This window comes from Pipistrellus hanaki, assembly GCF_964339955.1.
Source record: "Pipistrellus hanaki genome assembly, chromosome: 4".
Taxonomy (NCBI): Eukaryota; Metazoa; Chordata; class Mammalia; order Chiroptera; family Vespertilionidae; genus Pipistrellus; species Pipistrellus hanaki.
Window position 1 is genome coordinate 91,651,221 of NC_140506.1, and position 23,907 is coordinate 91,675,127.

Sequence of the window (23,907 nt, forward strand, 5' to 3'; positions counted from 1 at the left end):
CTTGGCGTCGGAGAACCCAGGAGACGCACATGCACACCACCAGGACAGGCAGATTGCACCCTGCACTCTAGATAGGATGCTCCACAGGCAGCACAACTCCTGCAATGCTCCTAACAAAAATGCAAAATGAAAATCAAATCAGTTCCCTTTACTAGAAGACTATAAATGAAACCTTACTTTATCCTTAAAAAAAAAGTTGAATCATGAGGAGGCAAGCCTTAGTAAGCCCGCACTGAGGGCTGTTCCACAAACTAACAGTCTAGGAGTCTTCAAAACTGTCAGGGTCATGAAGAGGGGGCGGGGTGGTGGTGAAGAGGACCTGTTCCAGGACTTAGCAATCACGACAACTAAACGGGTTGGTCTGACAGCTAAGTCCTGATCCAAAAAGGGTGTCTGTGGGAATACCAGCTCAATCTGAGTAAGGCTTTCAGGTCAGTAAAGGTATTGTACCCACAGTGATTCTCCTTATCTGCAGGCCATACTGCAGTTATGTGAACATTGGGGAAGCAGAGTGAAGGGCACATGAAGTTCTTTGTACTTTCTTTGCAACGTTTTCCAAGTCTAAAATGGTTTCAAAATGAAAAGTTAAGAAAGAACCAAGATGGAGGTGTAGGTAAATGACAGTACTCACCACCTCCCACAACCACATCAAAATACAACTAAAATATGAAACAACCATCATTCAGAACCTCCTGAAAGCTGGCTTAATAGAAGTCCTACAATTAGAGAAGTAAAGAAGAAAGCACACGGAGACTGGTAGGAGGGGCGGAGGCATGAAACGGGTTGGTCTGACAGCCATGTGTGGCATTTTTTTTCAATCAGGAGGGACACCTTGGCTGCAGAGGCCTCCCATGAGGAGGTCTCCCATGAGGAGCAAGGGGTCCCACACCAGACCCCCAGCTTACGATTCCAGAGCTGGGAACAGAAGTCCCCATAACTTCAAGCTGTAAAAACTAGCAGGGATTGTGGCCAAGTGCGGCGGAAGCAGCTGGAGACCCTTTTAAAGGGCTGGCGCATGAACTTACATGGACTTGCTCCCTCTGAGCTTCAGCACCAGGGCAATGACTCACAGTGATCCAGGGACATACGGAGAGGAAATGGATTGTCTGGCACCAGAGCAAGAACTTGGGGGTGGCTTTCTCCTAAACAGAGATGCTTGCAGGGGCCAGTGTTCCTATGCTGAGACCTCCATCACAGAGCTGACTGACAGTCATACCCGAGTTCCCATCAGCCTGGCTTGCACTGTTTGATCTGCCCTGGGGATTCCCTGAGACCCTGTCCCATCCAATTTGCAGCCCAATCCAAGCTGTTTGCAGCGGCTTTTCCATATGAATGGCCTGTCCTGGCTCAGTCTTTATACTTTCCTAAAATCTCTCAAACAAGCAGCAGCTGAAGTCAGCATGCCCCATACCTATCAATAAGAGGCTCAAGACAGCTCGGCCTCTCCTGGGCGCTTCCAAGCATTTCTAGCAGGACCATAGTGTTCTACACTTAGATGAGGCTTTCAGCAATTATCAACCTGGTGAACAAGAAGTACAGGATACTGGCCTTATGAGTAAGAATTGGACCACAGAAGCAAATACAGTCAGACAGACATAAGATGGGAAAATGGAAAGCTGACAATAGGCTCTGTGAAGAACTGCCACTGAAATGGAGTAAGAGGATGTCAAGGACGATGATGTGGGTCTAGGATTTTTTCACCTCCTCTGTCATGGAGACCATGACCATGACCCTGGCTACAGGGAGGAGTTTAGGATGGGCTCACCCAACCTGGACTCTCCTCAGAACAGTCTTAACTGGAATAGGGGTGGGGGTGGATGTCTTGCCTCTGGGGAATATCTCAAATGAGAATAAGCACAGAAATGTCACTCCCAATGCAAGAAGATGTCAGAGGACAGATGACATTGCCAGCTTGAGTCAGCCCCTCCTTGTCCCTCCCAGTCATGAAAGTCACTCAACCAGTCACCTTGTTTCCTGCTGTTGCGCTGAGCTAGGTCTCTGTCAGACTTGTACGTATAAAAAAGGCAATGACAACCTGGACAAACACTGCAGAAGTGACACTTGCAGAGCAGAAGCCTTTACCTCCATATCTCGTAGTTCAAGATGTTCATGGTCATATATGCCCCAGCTAATCAGAATACATCGAGAACCCAACAGACTACTGAGTTTTGGTCAAACACACAAAATGACTCACATAAAGCCGGCACTCATATTCTTTCTCTTTCTGTCTCTCTCACCCATACCAATACACATATAAACAACAACACACACACTCTCACACTATTTGGCATAAATAGTACCAATGGTGGAAAGCATTAAGCGATCAGAATAGCCAATTATTACTAATCAAGGGATTCAGGCAACCTCAAAAGAAATACCTACCCGGTATAAAAATTAAAACAAGAAGGCTAGCCCAATGAAAAGGGAATGAACTAATACATCTGAAAAAAGGTAAAGCCAGGTCATTGGGAATTCTTCCCCTCCTATTTTTAATCGACAACTATTGCCAATCGCCCTGCAGAACCCAAGAGAAAAGGGCCCCATTAAAGCAGTAACTGTCTCAACTTGGCATCAGCAAAGGATGCTATTCTAGGAACATTCCAGGAATCACAAGTCGTCTATGCCTAACAGAAAGCTTAAAGCAGGCAATTTAGGGACATAATCCTATATAAAAACAGCCTCTGTACTTTACTCTAAAACTGCCGAAGGGAAAAAACAGAACACATTTGAATTTATTTGAATGACTCTGCACCTACTAGAACAAGTCTATGTGTATACTTCCTTCTCTTCTTGGACAACTGAGTCAAATGACACCAACACATGGGCATCCTCGATCCGGGACTGGCAAACTGCTCCATCGGCCCCAGGAATGTTCAGAAATTGGCACCCAGTTCTAGCTCTCTGCCTCCGCTTACGAGTCTCCTTTTCTGGTGTCTCTATGAGCACTTCATGGTTTGAATTTCAAAGCCTGCTTCCTTTATAAAACTGTTTCATAGGTGTGGCCACACTTTTCTATCACTCCAATTCCTTCACTATTAAAAGAACTAGTAGCCCATCGCATGATATTGCACACAGTAGGCCGGGAATTGCAGGACACTGCTGGGAGCCGCGCTGCTTCCGAGGGAGACGGGCCGCCATCTCCTCTCCAGGCCTGCGCTGGAGAGCTGCGAACCTCCCCCCTGCTTCTCCCAAAGCCCTCTATGACGAAGCAAGTGTCCAGCCCCAGCCACTCTGCACCCGCTGCCCAGAGGCCCTCCATTGGCATGGCGATGAAGCATTCTGCCAGGCCATTCACACTGTCCGCTCTCAGCAGCAGCCCACCCCAGGACTGGGGGACTCCAGTGAGGCTGAGGGGACTGGGCACCACCATCTTTGTGATGGAGTGATGGTTAATTTGCATATTACCCTTTTCTTAGATAGGATTATTAGATAGGATAAGGCTCATCCTGGCAGGTAGCTCAGTTGGTTGGAGCATTGTCCTGAATATCAAGGCTGTGGATTCAAAACCCAGTCAGGGCACATACAATAATCAACCAATGAATGCATAAATAAGTGGAACAACAAATCATTCTCAAATTAATAAAGAAAAAAAAAAGAATGAGGCTCACTGACTGAACCAACTTTAGATTCTGCAGCCCAGTGGTCGGCAAACTCTTTAGTCAACAGAACCAAATATCAACAGTACAAAGATTGAAATTTCTTTTGAGAGCCAAATTTTTTAAAACTTAAACTATATAGGTAGGTACATTGTTATTAACTTAATTAGGATACTCCTAAGCTGGCCTTTGCTAAAAACTCAAGGGGCCAAAGAGCCGCATGTGGCTCGTGAGCTGCAGTTTGCCGACCACTGCTATTGTCCAAAGAGGTATCCTAAAATATGGTATGCACACAAAGATACTCACTGTACTGTTATTTATAATCTGGAAGGAACAGGAACAACACAATGGTTAAATGGAGCAAGGTTTGGCCAGAAGGTTAACGCTCAAATGTTGGGGGCCACTCACAGTATCTGTCGTAACTGCTCAACTCTATCACCGCAGTCAATATTTGCCAGAGACAATATATAAATAAATAGGCAATGCTGTGTTCCAATAAAGTTTTATTTACAAAAGCAGACAGAAAACACATAGACTATGAATTTACCTACACTTGAGAGTAGAATTTTTATAGGCATGAAAAAAAGTACTGAACAAAAAGAACTATGAAACATCATATTAATGCATTTGACAATAAAAAAAAGCATGTTTACTATCATTACAAAGATTTGAAAACAAAACAAATAAAGTAAAATGGCCGGCAGAAATGGCCATTTCTTTGAGCTATGGCAGTGGTCGGCAAACACATTAGTCAACAGAACCAAATATCAACAGTACAACGATTGAAATTTCTTTTGAGAGTCAAATTTTTTAAACTTAAACTATATAGATAGGTTATTAACTTAATTAGGGTACTCCTAAGCTGGCCTTTGCTAAAAACCCAAGGGGCCAAAGAGCTGCATGTGGCTCGCGAGCCGCCGTTTGCCAACCACTGAGCTATGGGATCCGGAAGCAGCTTTTCTCCATCTTTAGGACTTTACAGCCTGTCCCAGGTCAGCTTTTAGGACTGAACCAGCTGCGTTGACTGATGTGGCAGGTGTCCTCTTGCCCTTCTCCCTCAGAGAACATCCCTCTTGATTGGCCCACTCCACTACAAGGGGAAGGCCACAGAGAAAGGTACCACTCTGCAGTTAAGAATATGTCTGAGAGACAATGGTTAGAATCTGAGAAAAGGAGAGAAACATAAAGAAACTTCCAAATAGCCACCTCTCTAGAACAGCTTTTGAAGTCACAATGAAGCGATAGAAGGCCATGGTCAGAGGGTGGGGCCTCAGCCCTGATGACTCACACCTGTCAGCCCGGGCTCCCCATTGAAACTGCTGACCTAGTAGATCTAGTAGCCATGTAGTAAAAAAAAAAAAAAAAAAAAAGGCAAAGGGAAACTGAAAGAGAAGTACAAGTGATATGAAGCTGGGAGTTTGGCTTTTCTGGTCCCATAACTCACCTCATACAGCCCCTCAAAGAAGGTGTTCTTGTCCTCAGTACTCCACGACTCCCACTGTCGCCGGACTTTTTTGCCTTCTTCCTTCTCACCGCCAGAAGATCCTAAATTCCGGGAGGTGGAGCGAGAGGCCCCTGCAGGGGCAGCAGGGGCAACCCCAGGCCCATTTCCGGATGATGATCCACCACCATCAGCTCCTTTGAGAGAAAGAACTATACAGTGAGCTGTTCCAAAGAGCTGGAGGCTTGGGAAGGCCCCATGGCCTGAGGATCCACTTGCGGCCCCGCTGCACGTTCCTCAGCCACAGGCTATAGAATGGCACAGCACCTGGGACCCACTGTGCCCAATGGGGCTGTTCAGGAAAGACATCATCCTGACCTGACCTGTGACTCTTTCCTATGTTTTCAGTGAGAAAAAAAAAAAAAAGGAGAAAGAGCGTTTAGGTGGGATCATTTAAAGAGCACAATGATATGTCCACAATGGAGGTATACAGTTCTTTCCCCGCTGGGAACTGACATCAAACATATTTCATAGTATCTTTTTCAAATGAAGGTTTGGTTGAAATAATTTTTTTTTAAATAAACAAATTCAAACTCAAGAAAATATTTAAATGGATGTGAAAAACACTGTTTTCTTTTAGATATAATCAGTACTTTAGAAAATCTGATCATATGACCCCTAAATATCTATAAAAAGTCTTTATAGCTTTTGGCTCCAGGAGGCCGTGGTGCAAACTTCTTCGCTGTCCAGAATCTGGGTTTATCTGACACCAGCCGCCTCCACCATGCCGCCAAGTACAACCACCAACAGAATCAAAGTCCTATACCCCAGGTGCACAGTGGAGAAGTGGTGCCACATTAGCCCCGGCTCCCAAGATCAGCCCCTGGGACTGTCTCCAAAAACAATTGTGATGACATCACCAAAGCAACAGATGATTGGAAGGGTCTGAGAATTACAGTGGCATTGACCATTCAGAACAGACAGACCCAAATTGGGGTAGTATCTTCTGCCTCCGCCCTGATCATCAAAGCCCTCGAAGAACCGTCAAGAGAAAGGAAGAAGCAAACAACAACAACCCATTAAGCACAGTGAAAATACCACTTTTGATGAGATTGTCAACATTGCTGGACAGATGCAGCACTGGTCTTTAGCTAGAGAACTTTCTGGAACCATTAAAGAGATCTTGGGAACTGCCCAGTGTTGATGGCCACCACCTTCATGACATCGTAGGTGATATCAATAATGGTGCAGTAGAATGCCCAGCTAGTTAAACTACAAAAGAAAATATTTCAATTAAAGATAATTTGACCACGAATTTAGGGGAGGGTGTAGGAAAGGGAGAGAGATCAACCAAAGGACTTATATGCATGCATATAAGCCTAACCAGTGGTCACGGACTACAAGGGGGTGGGGATATATGTGGGGAGGGATTTGAAATGGGAATGGGGGATGAGGACAACTATGTGATAACATAATCAATAAAGAAAATAAAAAAAATAAAAAAGATAATCTGACCACCAAAAAGAAATCTTAAAACTCCTTTTTCTTGTCAATTACCACCAGCAAATCTGGTGTTCAGAGAGTGACTACAAATTCACAAATGCTTTTAAAGCATCAGTTACTAATCTCAAGAAGAGACCTTAAAAAACATGAAGGGGAAAATGCCATCAGTACAACACAGGGCTTCCATGCGTGCAGTAAACCAAGAACTCTCTCCTCTAGGACAATGGAGGCAATAAACAAGAGTTAAAGGTCACAGATAAAAACGTTTATGGCCTAACCAAATGCTCCCACCCTTCTAGTTCCTTCCTCTCAGGGAGGACTCCCAGCCTTTTCTTTCTATAGAACTGCAGGACTACCAAACAGGAGAAACGGTTAAAACTCTGAACGAGAGTAAAAATAAGATCATAAAAATGACAGTGCTTTAAAAAGCAGAAGCCAAACAAACGCAGATAATTGTCAAGACGTTCTTTTAAATGAGATAATCAAGAGCTTTTCCATTAGATTCACTTCTTGGTAGATCGGTGGGCCCTCCCTGGGCAGCTATTTGCAGACTGGGGCCATGTGTCTCCCGCTCCCTAGGCAGGGTTTACCCCAAAGGATGCATGAAAGACAACCAGTTTCACACACAAATAAAATCAACAGAAATAAAAGTAATGAAAAAATGTAAAGCCTGCTGATCCACGTAAGCTTTCGAAGACTGTCCTTGGAAAAAACACAGTACACTGGTGCAGGGGTTGCCTGGGGAACAGTGGGAAGCAGAGTCACTCTCCACTGCCACCCTTTTCAATATGTGTACCATACATGTTAGGGCAAAACAGGGAGTGCCCAAAGACAGTGAATCCCATCAGACAGCTTTCAGAAAGAAGGATGTATTTTCATACATGTTGAAATTACCTGTTTGAGTCTTTTGTATGGAAAGGTGTATCAGTTTAGCGACAATGGGCTGATTTCCTAGGTAGCAATTTTCAACCTTTTCCATCTCATGACACACATAAACGAATTACTAAAAAATATATTTTTGCTGATCTGACAACAAATAGATATAATTCTGATTCATTCATACAGCACGGCTATTGTGTTGGTTATCGTCACTAAATAGGAACTGCATGTTTTATTTTCTTTTTTGTTAATCCTCACTGGAGGATATTTTTCCCATTGATTTTTAGAGAGAATGGAAGGGAGTGGGGAGACAGAGAAACATGGATATGAGAGAGACACATTGATTCGTTGCCTCTCATGAGTCCCGATCAGGGCCAGGGATCAAGCCTGCAATCAAGATACGGGACCTTAAGCATGGTCAAACCCATGACCCTTCAGTCCAAGGGCCAACGCTCATGCTCTAACCACTAAGAAAAACCAGCTAGGGCAGGTATTGCACGTTTTAAAAATTCTGCGGCACACCAGTTGAAAATCGCTGTCCTAAGGTAACATGACTATATACCAGAAATCGCTGATTTATCACAGCTATCATGTCCAATTTGACAGCCAGTAATCACATGAGTGTATTTAGATTTAAAGACTGATTAATTAAAATTAAATAAAACAAAAACTTAGTCCCTCAGTCACACTAGCCACATGTCTCTAGTCATCCATGTCCACATGTGGCTAGTGGCTACTGCACTGGACAGCACAGAACATTTCTATCGGCCCAGAAGGTGCCATCAGTGCTGTATTTGAATGCTTGACATTCACAGTCCTAAATACACTGTTGTAAAACAAAAAATAATCAAGTTAAGCATTTTACACCTCAGCCTGCTTTCCAGCTGCCCCTTCCCATCCTACATGCACCTGTCACAAAAAGGTAACCCACGTAATCTCTGTGCGACAGAGAAGGCTAAGGAAGCACTGCCCACACAATTTGACTTTGCCCATTCCTCATCAAAGCAAACCTGAAACATGGCTAACTCATGGACCTGGGAGGGGGTTCCAGTTAGGATGGTGAGAGCCTCACAGAGCAAGCTGCCTGTTCTTATTTTAAGCAGAGATTTTAGTTTCACGTGAGTCCGTTCAGTTCCGTGTTCTGTCTGCACCTTTAGCAGAGTGGTGTTGGCGTGCACAGTCTGGGGAGGGCCAGGATCCACACTGGAGCCAGAGCCCTGGGGCGGTGTTGCCCCTGCCCATCCAGGCCCGGGGAGGACGGCAGGGGTTTGGGAGGCTTTCAAAGGCCAGGCAAGACTTACAAACATGGGCTGGGAGAAATGGAGCGTGATTACTGCATACGTCTGGTGAATATATTAAAGGCATTAACCTGTACACTTAAACAGAAAATGGACCTGGCACTTCACATGATGTTTGGAACAGGTATGGCAACTTCAGAGCACGTTTCCAGGGATAATTAGTTTCATTCCATTTCTAGTAGATCAGACTTGCTTTTGCAGCGAACAACTGAAGACCACGTTACAGATGCCATTTATTAAAAAAAACATCTTAGGCCGAAACCAGTTTGGCTCAGTGGTAGAGTGTCGGTCTGCGGACTGAAAGGTCCCAGGTTCGATTCCGGTCAAGGGCGTGTACATTGGTTGCGGGCACATCCCTGGTATGGGGTGTGCAAGAGGCAGCTGGTCGACGTTTCTAGCTCCCTATCTCTCTCCCTTCCTCCTCTCTGTAAAATATCAATAAAATATATTTAAAACAAACAAACAAAAAAAACATCTTAGCCCTGCTGGCGTGGCTCAGTGGTTGAGTGTCAACCTATGAACCAGGAAGTCACGGTTTGATTCCAGCCAAGGGCACATGCCCGGGTTGCGGGCTCAATCCCCAGGGGTGGGTGTGCAAAAGGCAGCCAATCAATGATTCTTTCTCATCATTGATGTTTCTAACTCTCTCCCTACTTCTCTGAAATCAATAAAGGATTATTTTTAAAGCGACCACACACAAAACACTCTTAAAGGTAAGTTCTGGTTGACTTGAAGCCCACGATTCCTCGTTTAGTCATTTCAGGAGGGGCTGCCTATCGACCTCCGCACCACCCACAGGAAAGAGTCTCGAGTCATTTTTCACTTCTAACTGAACACTCACTAAACTCTTTTTCCAAAATAATAGCAACCTGCTAACCAGCCCTACAGTCACAGCCTTTGGTTTACCTTTGCTAGCCCACACTGACATTCGATGTACTTGAAAGTAACAGACGTGCATTTGAAAATCCTCCAATGTAGCTATCTTGCTAGCTTTTTTGAGATTTCACCAGATCACAGCACTGGTGACCCAAGACAAGGAGAATGAGTGGTGAAGGAAAACAGACGGGGAGCATTTCAGAGCTGGGAGGGACCTCAGGGGCAGAGTGCAGGATAAACCAAAACCATGGCTGTGAGAGAAGAGACAACAGTCGGAGCAGCTCTGCCAAGATACACAAGGTAGCGAAAAGGCTTCAGAGCAGCCAGCCACTCTTGCTGGGCAGAAAGGTTCAGCCCTTCCCTCTGATAGCTCCAAATGATACATCCTCAGTAGGCCAATGTAAATGTTCAAGAAAGAAAGCAAACCACCCCCAAATAACCCTTTTTAACACTTGGTACCCACCATTCTAGACCTTATAATGTCTTGTAAAAGTCAAGGAGAATCACCAAGCTTCCAGGTAGAAAGAGCGCCGTGGCATCTGGTCCATCCCTAACATTTCAGACGAGAGACGTGCGTCATTGCTTGACCTCAGGCTCAGCCCAGGACTCCAGCTCAAGCATGAGAAACAGGAAGCAGGATAAGAGATGCTGGTGTAATATGATGGTGCTACCAGGAAAGGCTACCATCAGGGCAGAAAAATTCAGATGAAAATGGTGATGACTGAAGGGAAAGAGAGGGAAGCAGGCGAGGAGAACAGAGGTAGAGAGGCAAGAAGTGGAAAGAGAAGACAATTTGAACAAGACAGGGTGGGCACTGGAATAGGGGTGAGTGCAAGGAGCCTGGCAAAAAGTGGAGGGCCAAAGTCAAGCCTCCCTCTGTGGCTCCAGGTCTGAGGCTACAAAGAGTAATAGCAAGAGTCTACACGATGAGCAGCAGCTAAGAAGCCTGAAGGGAAGTGAGGTACAAGAATAGGATTCCCCACCGTGTGCTCTTTGAAAGCAAGAACAGTGTCTTACTTTCCCATGCCCAAGGTTGGCACAAGGCCTCAAACAGAGCAAATGTCAACGGAAGCTCAGAATGTCAACCAAGAGCACAGAGCAGGGGCCTTCCCTGCGCCCCTTGCCCACCCTAGTCCCCAGTGCCTCCAAAACAGAGCCCACACTCCCCTCTCAACCCACTTCGGTGCCACAATCCTCCAGTTGCTTGGGTACTACCTGGCTTCTCCTCTTTCCCATTTCCACTGCCATTTCCCCAGGCTAGCTCTGTGCCACCATCAAGTAACACAATCTTAACTGCCTCTTCTCTGGTCTCCCAAACCACCAACCCCAGCTACAATCTACCCTCCAGAGCTTGCATTTGAGGGAGGCAGCCATGTGGCCTCGGTCTGCCCTCCCTCTTACTGCCTGAAGAGGAGAAATTCATCCCCATCTTTCACTGAAGAAGCTGATGCACATGTGAAGCTGCTTATTTCGCAGAGGCCTGGAGCCAAGGGAATTCTACAGCACCGGGAAAGCATGTTCACACACTGCTCCTTTTTGTCCTTATAGTATACTAGAGGCCCCGTGCACGATATTCATGCACTGGTAGGGTCCCTCGTCCTAGCCTACAGAGATCAGGCTAGGGCCAAAACCGACTCTCCAACATCACCCAAGGGGTCCTGAGTTGCGAGAGGGCACAGGCCAGACCGTAGGAGGGCTCAGAGCGTGGCGGGCCATCTCGCACAGTCCCGATTGGCCAGACCCCAGCAGCAAGCTAAACTACCAGTCGGAGCATCTGCCCCCTTAGTGGTCAGTGCACACTTGTTGGTTGAACAGTCGGACGACCGCTCGGACACTTAGCATATTAGGCTTTTATTATACAGGACTAGAGGCCTGGTATGCAGTGGGGTCCCTCAGCCTGGCCTGCGACCTCTTAAAATCTGGGACCCGCCGAAACCAGTTTGGCTCAGTGGATAGAGTGTTGGCCTGCGGACTGAAAGGTCCCGGGTTCGATTCCAGTCAAGGGCATGTACCTTGGTTGCAGGCACATCCCCAGTAGGGGGTGTGCAAGAGGCAGCTGACCGATGATTCTCTCTCATTGATGTTTCTAACTCTCTATTCCTCTCTTCCTCTCTGTAAAAAAACCAATAAAATATATATGTATATTAAAAAAAAAAAAAGTCTGGGACCCCTTGGGGAATGTCGAACTGTCGGTTTTGGCCCAATCCCTGCAGGCCAGGCCGAGGGACCCCATCAGTGCACAAATCCATGCACTGGGCTGGTTTCAGCACAATCCCTGCAGGCCAGGCCGAGGAACCCCACCAGTGCACGGAGGGCCTCTAGTGTGCTTATAAGATCTTTGGTTAATCTCTTCCACCCCTTACCTCTCCCCTGAGATTCATCAGTCCGTTTTGGCCGGTTCCATGTTTACATGCCTATGCACTGAATGTCTGCCCCCTGGTGGTCAGTGCACTGGTCATAGCTACATTTCGAAGGAACGCTTAAGCTTTTATATATATAGTTATTATCCACATTTCAGAAATGGGAAAACTGAGATTCTAAAGTCCAAAAGTTCCAAAGTCACTAGACAGCAGAAGCAAGCCTCTTATTCCAAACCTGGGCATTTTCCTCTGGGGACACACAGCAGTGTGGTGACTACTGCCAGGGTCACTACTGCCTCAGTATTTTTATTACGCACAGAGCTATGGGAATCAGAGGGTTCTAGGGTGGAGGAAAGTTGACCTCCACATCCAAACCTCAGTCTATGACGGATTAAAAAGCCAAGAGGTACAATGACTTGCCCAAAGGCACACAGCAAGTAAGTGGCAGGAGACAGGACTGTGGAGGATGTTTACCTCTAAAAACAAAGCTGTGTTACTTAATTTAGGTATGACACAAGATGGAATGACAATCTGTCACATTATACAATGACTCATTGTCCTGAGCTTTCCTCTGCCGTTTGGTGAACTTCCTTCCAAGAGTTAGGAACATTAAAATCTCAAAACCGGTTTGGCTCAGTAGATAAAGCATCGGCCTGTGGACTGAAAGGTCCCAGGTTCGATTCCGGTCAAGGGCATGTACCTTGGTTGCGGGCACATACCCAGTAGGGGGTGTGCAGGCGGCAGCTGATCAATGTTTCTCTCTCATCGATGTTTCTAACTCTCTATCCTTCTCACTTCCCCTTTGTAAAAAAAAAAAAAAAAAAATCAATAAAATATATTTAAAAGCAAAAATCTCCAGTGACAGACCCACCAAACGCAAGGTATTCAATAATGCCCTGAGCCATTCTCAGCTAGAAAGATGATTCAAGTTCAGCTAATAAAAGTGCGTCTCCAGGTATGCCTGCCTTCCACCGTGGCACAGAATGCTCCCTCATCATCCTTTTCTGTGGTATGAGAGGGCAACTGCTCCGTCACCACGCCGACCTCAGGTCACAAAACCCCGTGGTTTTGAGGCAGAAGGCGAAAATGCCAAGATCTCCCACAGATGACCCTCAAAACATGTGCCATTAGTGTCAGAAGCTGGAATGGCCAGGTTTGCATTCAGAGCGCAGATGTGACCGAGGGACACTCTCTCTACCGAGGTCACACAAAGAAAAGGTGCCAGCCAATCCCCAGTAAAGGTGTCACCTCAACAGAAGAATGCCAAGCTGCCCATCTGTCTTCAGAAAGCTGCTTCACATGCAGGTGTTCATCGAGAACCCTTCCCAACCACTCACCACGCAGTCTCTGAGAGCCAGTGCAGATGCTCCAGCCGGGCGGTCAGAGCCCCTGCCCTGGGCTCCGTGACATCCTCTAATGATCTGAAGATGACCTGGAGCTTGGTGGTCCCAAGACATGTCCCAGCCACCTCTGCATGCCCGGTGTCTCCACATCACCCCCCCATCCTCAGCACTCCACAAGGCTCAGTATCCTCAACGCTATGACCAGGGCTGGCCTCTAAGACTCTCCTCCTCCCACAAATGCTTGAGAAAAACACAATGATACCCCACTTTCTGCTGCTGTTAATCCTCACCCAAGGACATTTTTTCCATTGATTTTTAGAGAGTGGAAGAGAGGGAGGTAGCGGGGGAGGGAGAGAAACATTGATGTGAGAGAGATACACTGATTGGCTGCCACCACCCCCCCCCTCCCCCGCCGCATGCACCCTGACCAGGGCTGGGGATGGAACCTGTAACCTTGACTGGGAATCAAACCCTCAAACCTTGCATGTGCTTGCCAATGAGGAACACAGACTAGGGTGAACCCCCAATTTTTATTAAAACATATGCCCTCTTCTTCAAATAATGTGATAATGGTCTTACGTAGGTAATTCTTGATAGCCCATCCAAACTACAAATACCAGAGAATGTCTTTTTTTGGGCATTTCTCACACCGTTCTTCAGTGCTAAGAATACTGCAATTACTTAATGTGATAAAATGCTTCTATGCAGCACCACCATCTATACATGACAGAGATTTTTATATTTGCAACTTTACTATCTGAATTCATTCCTATTATCTTTATATTATCATGGAATCTAAAAAAGACACACCTGCAGTCAGAGATAGACAAGTATCACATGATCTCACTCATATGTGGAACCTGAGTAGCAAAATAACCTGATGAATGGAGTGGAACCAGACATGGAAGCATGGAACCGAGTGTGGGATCTCAGAGGGAAGGTGGGAGAGGATGGGTGGGTGGGAGGTAATCAATCAAAGATCTTGTATGCATATATGCTTGACCCACGGACACAGAAAAGGCCATACATATGTGGAGTGGTGAGGGCCTGGGGGTGGGGCTGGGGGGCAGGCTGGAGGGGGTCAATGGAGTAAAAAGGGAACATATGTAATATTTTAAACAATAAAGAATTATTTAAAAAATAGTTAATTAAATTTTAAAAACTTTAAATAAAAAAAGACACACCTGTACTACATGAAATGAAAATCCTAAAGTATATTTGGTTGGCAAAGGTAATTCCAAAGGACACCACAGAAATTACATTACCGTATTTTCCAGCGTATAAGACGACCCCCTAATTTTACAGTTAAAACATAGGTTTAGGCCTATATTCGCTGTATAAGACTACCCCCCACTTCCGAGGCAACACCAGTTCTTTTTTTAATAGACCGCCTCTCTGACTCTGGCCAATCTGAGCAGGCTTTTTACTAGAACACAGTGTAGCTTCGGGTACAGAACATGTACACTGGTAGTTTTGACATTAAAAGTCAATGAGGACCCTGGACAGTTTGGATCAGTGATTAAAGCATTGACCTACAGACTGAAGGGTCGAGAGTTTGATTCCTAGTCAAGGGCACGTACCTCGGTTGCAGATTCCCCAGCCGCAGTAGGGGCACGTGCAGGAGGCAAACAATCAATGGGTCTCTCTCACATCAATGTTTCTCTCTCTCTCCCCTCTTCCCTCCCTTCCAATTTCTCTAGAAATCAGTGGGGGGAAATATATATAAATCCTTAGATGAGGATTAAAAAAAAAGTCAATGAGGTATTAGTTTTGATGTCAAAAGTCAAAAGAAAAGTTAGCTGTCTTCAAACCAATATTCAAATGTTACCTCATCTCCTCACCTATACTATCTATCCACATCTTTCACATGAAGCAAATGCAACCTGTACTACCCTGAACTTAGTAATTTACTAAGACCCCCTGGTTTACCAATATATTCCTCTGTCCTGAACAGCTCCATCTTTCAAGTAGCCTGGACCACACAGAGATCTCCTGACTTACTGTGCACAGGGAGTCTACAGGGAGTCATGTCACACCACAGGACCATGTGCTGCCATTATTTATTGTGCCACTGGGTGCTAGACAGAGTCAGGGGAATGGACTCCTCCTCCTCCTCTTCTCCCAACAGTCTGACTGACACCTTTCAGCAAAACTTGACATTCCTGCTTAGGTGACCATGGTGGCTCCATGCAGTCACCACTGCACATGACTTTATTAAACCTCATTTAGTGAACCAAACCAGGAAGACCGCAGCGCTCTTGTGTCGGCCTTCCTCTGTACAGAGTATGGAGGGCCGGAACTTTGAAAGAATTTGTGGCCATACTCCACCGTTGCCTGGGGCCTGGCCCCAGTGCTTTGATAAAGGGGCAGTGACAGTGATGACAGTGCAGGCGAGAGGTAGAGCTACAGCAGGCACAGCAGGCAGTGCCACACCTGGAGGGAGGAGTGTGCACTCTCACCACTCCCTGCCCAGTGCTCTCAGAGTCAAGGCTAAGCAGAGCCCACCAGATATAGAGCTACCTTGATTTTAGGCAATCTGCCTTTCACACTCTCCTGAGAACACACACAGGACAAAGCCATTCTGCACAGCGAGTGTTAAGGTGAACACACCTTCAAGCCACCATCTCACCAGACCCATTTTGAAAGTAAGGAACCTAAGGTTTGGGCATGCTGAGAAACTTTTCCTTTGTCCCACAGCTGGGCCAGCCACGCAGCAGCTCTGCGGGGAGAAGGTGTGTCTCCTGACTGCTGGTTCAAACCTCTTTCTCATCTGGTTTGTCTCTCAAAGTGTGACCAAATGAGAGTGAGATACTGCATAAGACATCTTTTTTTAGTTTTTAATCCTCACTGAAGAATGTTTTTCCATTGATTTTTAGAGAGTAAAAGGGGAGGGGAGATAAGAGAGAAATATCGATGTAAGAGACACATCAAATGACTGCCTCCCACATGTGTCCCAACCAAGGCTAGGGATCAAGCCTGCAACTGAGGTATGTGCCATGACCGGAATCAAACCTGGTCCTCTCCAGGCCGAGGCGGATGCTCTATCCACTGAGCCAAACTGGCTAGGGCAAGACATCTTTTAAAGACACCCAGAAGCTGCAGGCAAAAGCTTATGTGAAATGTAAGTATATTCTGTACAGAGACTTAATGATCCCTAAGCACAAGCAGTTAAGTCAGCTGACATGGCCCGGTTGTGGAGACAGTAGGTCTTGTGACTAGCTCCCCTTGCAAGTGGAGCCAAAGTTGGGGAGATGGGGTGGGAGGGGCGGATAAGGGGCACATGACACAATGAAAACAGAAGGCTCTATCCCACATCAGCCCAACTATACTGACAGGGCAGAAACTTGGGGGAACTCCTGGGACCTATACCAGCTATCACAGCAGAGGACCTTCTTCTCCCCCGTCCACCTGCTCAGACTCAGCCTGAAGCCCCCGATCCCAAAGCCAGGCGCGTTTCCCATAGAGAAGGACTGGGAGCCCATTAAGCTCGGCCTTGTAGGACCTTGTTGCAAAGGCCTGGTTGTGGTGTTTGCTCTGCCGAGGCAGGCACTGGTATTATCCCCTTTATAGACAAAGAAATTGAGATGTACTAGTTCATTCAGAATTGAACTGCCAAACAGAGAAGGGCATGGGGGCCTCTGTCTCCTGGCCCATGTTCTCATGGATCTGTGAATTCTGGTTTTCAGTCTCAAATGCACTCTTGGATCACTCTGGGCAGCATGGGACGGCTGCAGAAACATTTGCTGTGGCCTCAAGTAGAGTCACGAGTTTTGCATCTGCAGCATACCTTCCGTTTAGGTTAAGCACGTCATTTAAACAACAAACTTCAGTTTCTGCACCTATTCAAAAGTAAAGTAACTGAAATGCAAGATGCCTGGCACAGAGACCCTAAATCTTAGCAACTTTCTCTTCAATTCAATTCAAAAAGAATTCAAAATTATACTAGAAAAATTATTTTTTCATTGAAGTTGACAAAAGTCTGTTTTTATAAAGAAAACACAAGTTGTGTTGTCAGAAGCAAAATGAGGACTTTCCTTTCACCACAATCTTCTCCAAACTCACTGCAAGGTTCTCACGACTGAAAATTGGCAAGAGCAGTAAGTAATCAACCAAAGGGACCTCCAATGACCAGACTGTGATTATTTCTTAATCGTAACAGGAATTATATTTTTCTGAAGAGAAATACAAGAAAAATGGCAGTACAGGACGTTCTCACTTAACATCATTGATAAATGTTGGGCCTTTAAGTGAAATTTTACCATAGTCTTTTAGAGATAAACAGGAGTTAGGCTCCTAGGGCATCTCATCACCATTTAACAAGGATAGAATTCAAGGGCCTTCTACACTGTTCATTTCCTTAATGACCCGTGCTCACCACCCCAAGTGGAGATTTCCATATCCCATAAGACAATGCTTCTCTAAGAACCATTTCCAAAGATTAGCAGCGTGTTGTCACAGGGCATTCTTTTCTGGCAGCTAATGGAGGCCGGGGAGCAGAGGGTGCCCTGAGGCATAAGGAGGGGATGCCCTGAGGTGCTGGGTGTGGAGAGGAGGATCCAAAGGATCCGGCAGCCCAAGCTCCCAAGCTCGACCACTGTCAAGAGAGGCCCAAGGCCAGATACCGGCTGAGTTCTGTGAAGAAAAGGAGATACACGTCCTACTCCTCTCCTAAAAGACACTGTTATATGTATAGCTTAGCTTTATTATTTATTTAAAGAAACATTTGTCTGCTAAAGTAGGAAAATACATGTGTTACAAGAAGCACAAATTCTAACAAATTTCCATTTTACTAATGAAAAGTCGATTGCTGCTCCGAGCCACACATCTGGGGACAGAAACTAAAAACAGAAGCACCAAGGACTTGATTCAAGGCTATTCCAGGAAACCTTTTTGCAAGTCACACCCAACCATGCAAGTGATAGCAAACTTCCCCTAACTACCTGAGGCTAGAAATATAGCAACCACTCAAGTTTTAGCATCTCACAGAGATGTAGTCATTTACAGGTGACAGGGCTTTCACACCAGCACCTGGGCTCACTTTGCAGCCAGACTTTGAGAGAATGGAGCAGTCGCTGCTGTTCCTTATTTCACAGGTGAGGACACCTCTTTGATGGAAAAGCAGATTCAAGAGGCCAAGTGAGTAGACCAAGGTCAGAGGGCCAGGGCGACAGGCAGTGAGCTCTGCCTGGACTCCAGATTCAGGGAGACTGAAGCCACAAACTCTTGAAGGCACTCACGGAGCTTAACTTAAGACACACCTGTAACTAGGAATGAAAAGCTATTTTTTTTTTTACAAAACAAACAAAGTTAGTAAAATAAGTTATTATTTTCCTAACCAATCAGCAACTATCATATCCAAAGTATATTTATGAGGCAAGTTTTAGTTTCTGAGATGAACTAAACTACTTACGTCTTTAAGTAAGAATACTTAAATCAAAATTCTTTACCAAAAAATGAGTAAGGCTATTTCAATTGAGAATGAGATAGAAAAAGCAAATTTAACGACACACATTTGGGTTCTCTTGTTAGCTTCCAAAATATTTACTTTTTAAAACTATCAGGACCATCTAATAAATTTGAAGGACCATTTACCAAGGAGCTAAGTGAAAGTTTTTTCCATAAAAAACTCACTGGAAATTTACATTACATTTGCTAACTATTATACAAAAGCGCTACATATTTGGCCTGAAACAAAAGGGATGTTAAGAGCAATTCACTTGTACAATTGAAGAAAAGCAGAATGCTGAAACAGAAAAGGATAAAAGAAAATAATGGAGAACCAGCACATCAGAAACAAAACTGACATGTGGTTTTATTACTTTGGTTAGGGATCCTAGTAAAGCTGAAATCTTCTCAATTGCCTCAGAATACCTTGACAAACTTTGTCGACTGTTGTTCTTTTAAAGCAGGCCACAAATGTTTTCACTACTTCCTACCCTAGAGGGGAATTCTTTCCAGGGCATCAAAACTCAAAGGACGTAAAAGACAAGTCTTGATGCCCTTAATAACTTTTGAGCCTAGAATACTTGAAGTAGAGGATAAAGTGCCCAAGTCAGATCCTGGAATATTTTTGGCTTCTTATCAACCTTCCCCCAAATAAGTTTCAGAAGCCCATTCCTTTGTTGTATTTCCACCATCTGACGTCTGGCTAAGATGCTGCAGTATTTTCTCTCTCAATTTCTAAACTACTGTTTGCTACACAAAACAGCCTGCATCATCAATGATCCTTTGAGGAGGGGGGAAAAAACAACCTTCAAGAACCTATTGTACTTGCCCAGAGACAGGATACTTCCTGTCTTTTATCATGGTTTAAACATAGGGAGGAACAGCCTCTTGGGAGGAGAAACAGGGCACTTCTCCTCCAGAGTGCAACCCCAAATTGGGGACAAATGCAGGAGCGGGATCAGGAGCTGCAGGGAAGGCACGAAGGTGAGAGAGAGCGCAGGGCACATCCTCGAAGGGCCTGGCGTCCCCTTACCTTTCCCGCGAGGCCCGGAGCCGCTGGTGCTGCTGCCGCCGCTGCCCGCCGCGCCCGCCGAGTCCTTCCGGAGCCGCTTGCTCTGCGGCCGCACGCTGGAGCGGAGGAAGTGGTGCTGGTCCTGGGGGCAGGCGGGCGGCGGCGACGGGGCCTGCGGGCCGCTCGCGGGGGCCGGGGCGCCGCCGCCCCGGGGGGTCTTGCCGTCCCTCTTTGTGCCACCGCCGTCCTCGGCCGGATCCCCGCCGCCGGCGCCCTCGCCCTCCAGCGCATCCTCGTCGGCAGCCCGCTTGCCCAGCCTCTTGAGTCCGTCCTCCCCGCCGCCGCTGTCTCCCAACTTCACTGTCATCCTGCGGGAGAGGAGAGGGGCCCCGGTGAGGCGCCGCCACCACGAAGTTTAGCCGCCCGCCTCCCTCTCAACATGGCCGCCGTTGTTTGTTCCAGGTCCTCGCCCGGCCCGCCCGCCGCCGCCCGGCCCGGCCGGCCGCCCCGGACCCGGGACCCCGGACCCCGAGCCCCGCGGCCCGGACCCCGGGGCCGAGGACGCAGAGGCGCCGGGGGCACCGGGCGGCAGCTGGGCGGCCGCGCCCAGATGGCCCTGCCCGCGCGGCGCCCGCCCCAGCCCGTCGGGGTCGAAAGGGACCCGGGGTCCCGCGTCCGGGACTCGAGGTTCGGGGTCCCGGGTACCGGCGTCGCGGCCCGAAACCACTCACCCGACGGGGCCGCGGCTCATGGCCTGCGAGGCGCGGAGCCTGCGCGTCGGCCTCGCTCCCCGGGCCGCCCTGGCCGGCTGGGCCTCGGCGCCCGCGCTCCACCCCCCCAGCCCGACCCCTCCCGGCCCCCCAAACGCGCGTGGCACCTGGCCCGCGCACCTGCCCCCCGCGCCAGCCCCCGGAGCGGGCCCTGGAGTGGGAGCGAGGCGCCCGGATCCACCCCGGCAGGAGGGGAGAGGCGCGGGCTGGCCGGTGTGCACAGGGAACTCCATGGTGGCCCGGCTGCCCGGCCGTCCGCCTGCTTATTTTTAAACAGACATAAAGAATAATAAGCTCGGGGTTTCTGGGAATCGTGGTTCCCGGGGTGGGAGATGGGTACTGCCGCGGGGATTTAGGAATTTAAAGTATTTTTTTTTTTTTTTTTTTTTTGCAACAAAGGAGCCTGTTGCATGGAACACGTTGGAGCCACCCAAGAAAGCGATGGCACAGTATGTCCGGGGTCCAAATGGATAGAAGACAATTGTGTTAAAACTCTTGGTAACCATTAATAAAAATTCCTCATTAGCATGGTGACCCACTGCCATGTGAAATGTCAACAACAATAAAATGCCATGACTCTGGAAAGTAACCCAGCAGACAGACACACTCAGAAATAAACGAAGAGAATCAGGTACTTATCAACATGATAGGCAGGGAAATAATGTGTACGTGCGATAAAGAAGAAAGACAATCAGATTCCTCAACAGGTGTCCATACTATGCTCAAACTGTGTGTGCCAAACTGAACACAACTGCTAAGGACGAGAACATTTTCCATTTAAAAGGAAAGAAAGAACAAGGCATCAAGGTTAGCAACAAAATACAGGAACAGGGGCAAGGACCTCTCACAGAAAGGTTTGGAAATGAGTAAAAACCATAGTAATGCCTACTCCTGCTCTGATGTATTCAGTCACAAAATAATCTCTAAACAGTTTTCATTTGTTGTAACTGATCTTCTAAATCATTTGAATTCGTGCTGGTTAAAAAAAACAACCCACAAAACAAAACACCCTGCCAACGAAAAGAAATAGCCAAACGTAAAGCATTTCATTGCATGGGACTTCTCAGTATTCGCTTCTCAACCTATCTATATTTATGTTTAAAGAAATCTGAAAGGACCCAAAAGGGCCTTCCTCTTGTTTATAATGTGGAGAATCCTATTTCCCAGGGGCCTGAAAGCTACCCACCGTCAACACAAGGGCTCAGGCAAGGAGTATATCAACCACAACAGAATAAACTTGCCTGTTTGCCAGGTTGAATGTTAAGACACTAAACTGAACACCGAAGGACAGGGCTTTTCAGAATTTAAAGGATACCGACACATTTCTGAGGTTTCCCCTGTGGTTAAAGGCAAACAGGAGGATAAAACCTTTAAAGGAAAACCTTCAACATTACTTCCTGAAGCTGCACAGAGATGGAATCGCCTCAAGCCCAATCTCAGCTCGACGCCTTTTGTCACGCTTCGGGAAGGAAGAAGCAATGCCCTCCCTTCTCTAGCCGATTTCTGGCTGCACACAAAGCGCACTGCCAAGGCAACCCTTCTCGGTCCGGACTCCCCGGAGTCGCTCCGACAAAGCGCCGCGTGCGTAACTACCGTGGCGAGGGAACAGGCCGCTCCTCCGCAGCCCCCACCCAAGCAGGGAGCCTGGCATCGCCATGACAGCCGGTCGAGGCGGCCTAACCCTCTCGAGCCCCAGCCTCCGGTCACCTTTTTCATCAATGCCTCGCAGCAGCCTGGCTTCCCGGGCCCTCCGGGGGCCTCCCGGGTGCCCGCGGATCCGGCAGGGCCGGGCAGCCCCGGTCCCCGACTGCAGCAAGACCGCTACGCCGGTGTTGTGATCCCGCTTCGGAAACAGTCGACCAGCGACGCCTGCCCCGGCACCGCCTGCCCCGGCACGTCCCCTCCGCAGCCGGGGTGCGGCTGACTGGGCTGCGGGAGCCGATGCTGCCGCCGCCGCTCAGCCTCCCGGAGACCCGGCCAGCCGCGCACAGCAGCAGTTCCGGCTACGGCGGCCGAAGGAGACCGCAAGGGCGGAGCGCGGGGCGGGACCGGGGCGGCGGCGCTAGGAGAGGGGCGGAGCTAAGCGCGCGGGGACGAGCACGTCCGCAGTTTTCGGCGAGCGCGCCCGGCTAAGGGCGCTCCCATTGGCCATCGGTGGGCGCGCTTGCTTGCACGCACGGACGCTGGGCGGGGGCGGGAGGGTGTTGTCTGCGACGCGGGTAATGTTGTGACGCCGCCTTGCGGCTTTGCAGACTGGTGCGTCTCTTCGGATTGGTCGGGCGACAGCCAATAGAATCGGTGCCTGGCTGTGATTGGCTAAGGCCGTATGACGGATGCGTGAGAAGAAAACGCCGCCCCAGCTCCGAGTGTAGCATCCCGCGCGAAAGAAAAAAGTATGGAAGTGCAAACGAGGCAAATAAATACACTTTTTATTGGATTGAGTGTGTGCTTTTTACGAGTTTTGTTTTAGCAAGCAGATAGTGCTGGGCACTTAGGCCGTTTTCCTCCATTAGGGAAATAAAGGAGTGTTTTAAAAATTCTAGTGTTTATGGGTGGGATGAGAGTAATGATGTTGAAGGACAAACTTGTAGGGAGTAGTTAATAAGCCATATTATTATATATATCGAATGCACAATATAATGAATACACCAATACTGTACTACAATTAGTAATGTGATAAATAAGCTATGTGAGGAATCATAATACAATATCTAAGTGCATCTAAACATCGCTATATACCATAAATTTACACAAATTTATTCCTTAAAAATCCTGGGGTCGTGGCGGAGATGGAGGGAGACGGGGGATAAATTGGGGTGAAGGGAGACTTGACTTGGGGTGGTGAACACACAATACAGTGCACAGATGTGTTGTAGAATTGTACACCTGAAACCTGTATAGTTTTGTTAACCAGTGTCACCTCCCCCCCCCCCAATATATTCATTAAAAAGGGGACATGGAAAAATGTTCATAAGGCACTTAAGTAGACACGCAAGAAAAATATTCTATAAATGAAAGAGGGTTTTTAAAAAATATAAACTTCGGAGTCTTCCTTGGAGATGCCTATCCCGTCTCATGCAGTGGTATCTACACTTTCTTTTTTCATTTAACAATGGATCTTTTTGCCCTAGAAACTTTTTTTTTTTAATGGCATGACATTGCTTTGTTTTTCAAACCACAAGGTCAGAGCGCAGTTGTTAATACTTTTAGGGATGTCGTCTGTCTCCATGAGTCAGGTTGGTTTCCAGTGGATGAACTCGTATCGTTATTGGCTGACATTTTCTCACCAATGGCGTCCATATGTCCCCCAAAGCATTGAATGCACGTGAGAAATTAATAACTTCAAGGAAGTGTGTCCAGTCCATTGGCTTTTCTCAGGAATAC

The 23,907-nt window shown here is 47.2% G+C and overlaps 1 protein-coding gene across 1 annotated transcript in view; it reads right to left on the minus strand.

The window, feature by feature from the left end:
• CRAMP1 (cramped chromatin regulator homolog 1) overlaps window positions 1-20,572 on the minus strand; it is a 77,266-nt gene extending 56,694 nt beyond the window's left edge. Inside the window, exons 1-3 of the mRNA XM_084882564.1 lie at window positions 20,485-20,572; window positions 19,775-20,121; window positions 5,041-5,234 (exon numbers count right to left, since the gene is read on the minus strand). Of these exons, the coding sequence (XP_084738690.1) occupies window positions 5,041-5,234; window positions 19,775-20,121; window positions 20,485-20,504 (561 nt within the window). The 5' untranslated portion in view covers window positions 20,505-20,572. The remainder of the gene's footprint in view (window positions 1-5,040; window positions 5,235-19,774; window positions 20,122-20,484) is intronic.
• Between the last annotated feature and the right edge of the window lie 3,335 nt (window positions 20,573-23,907).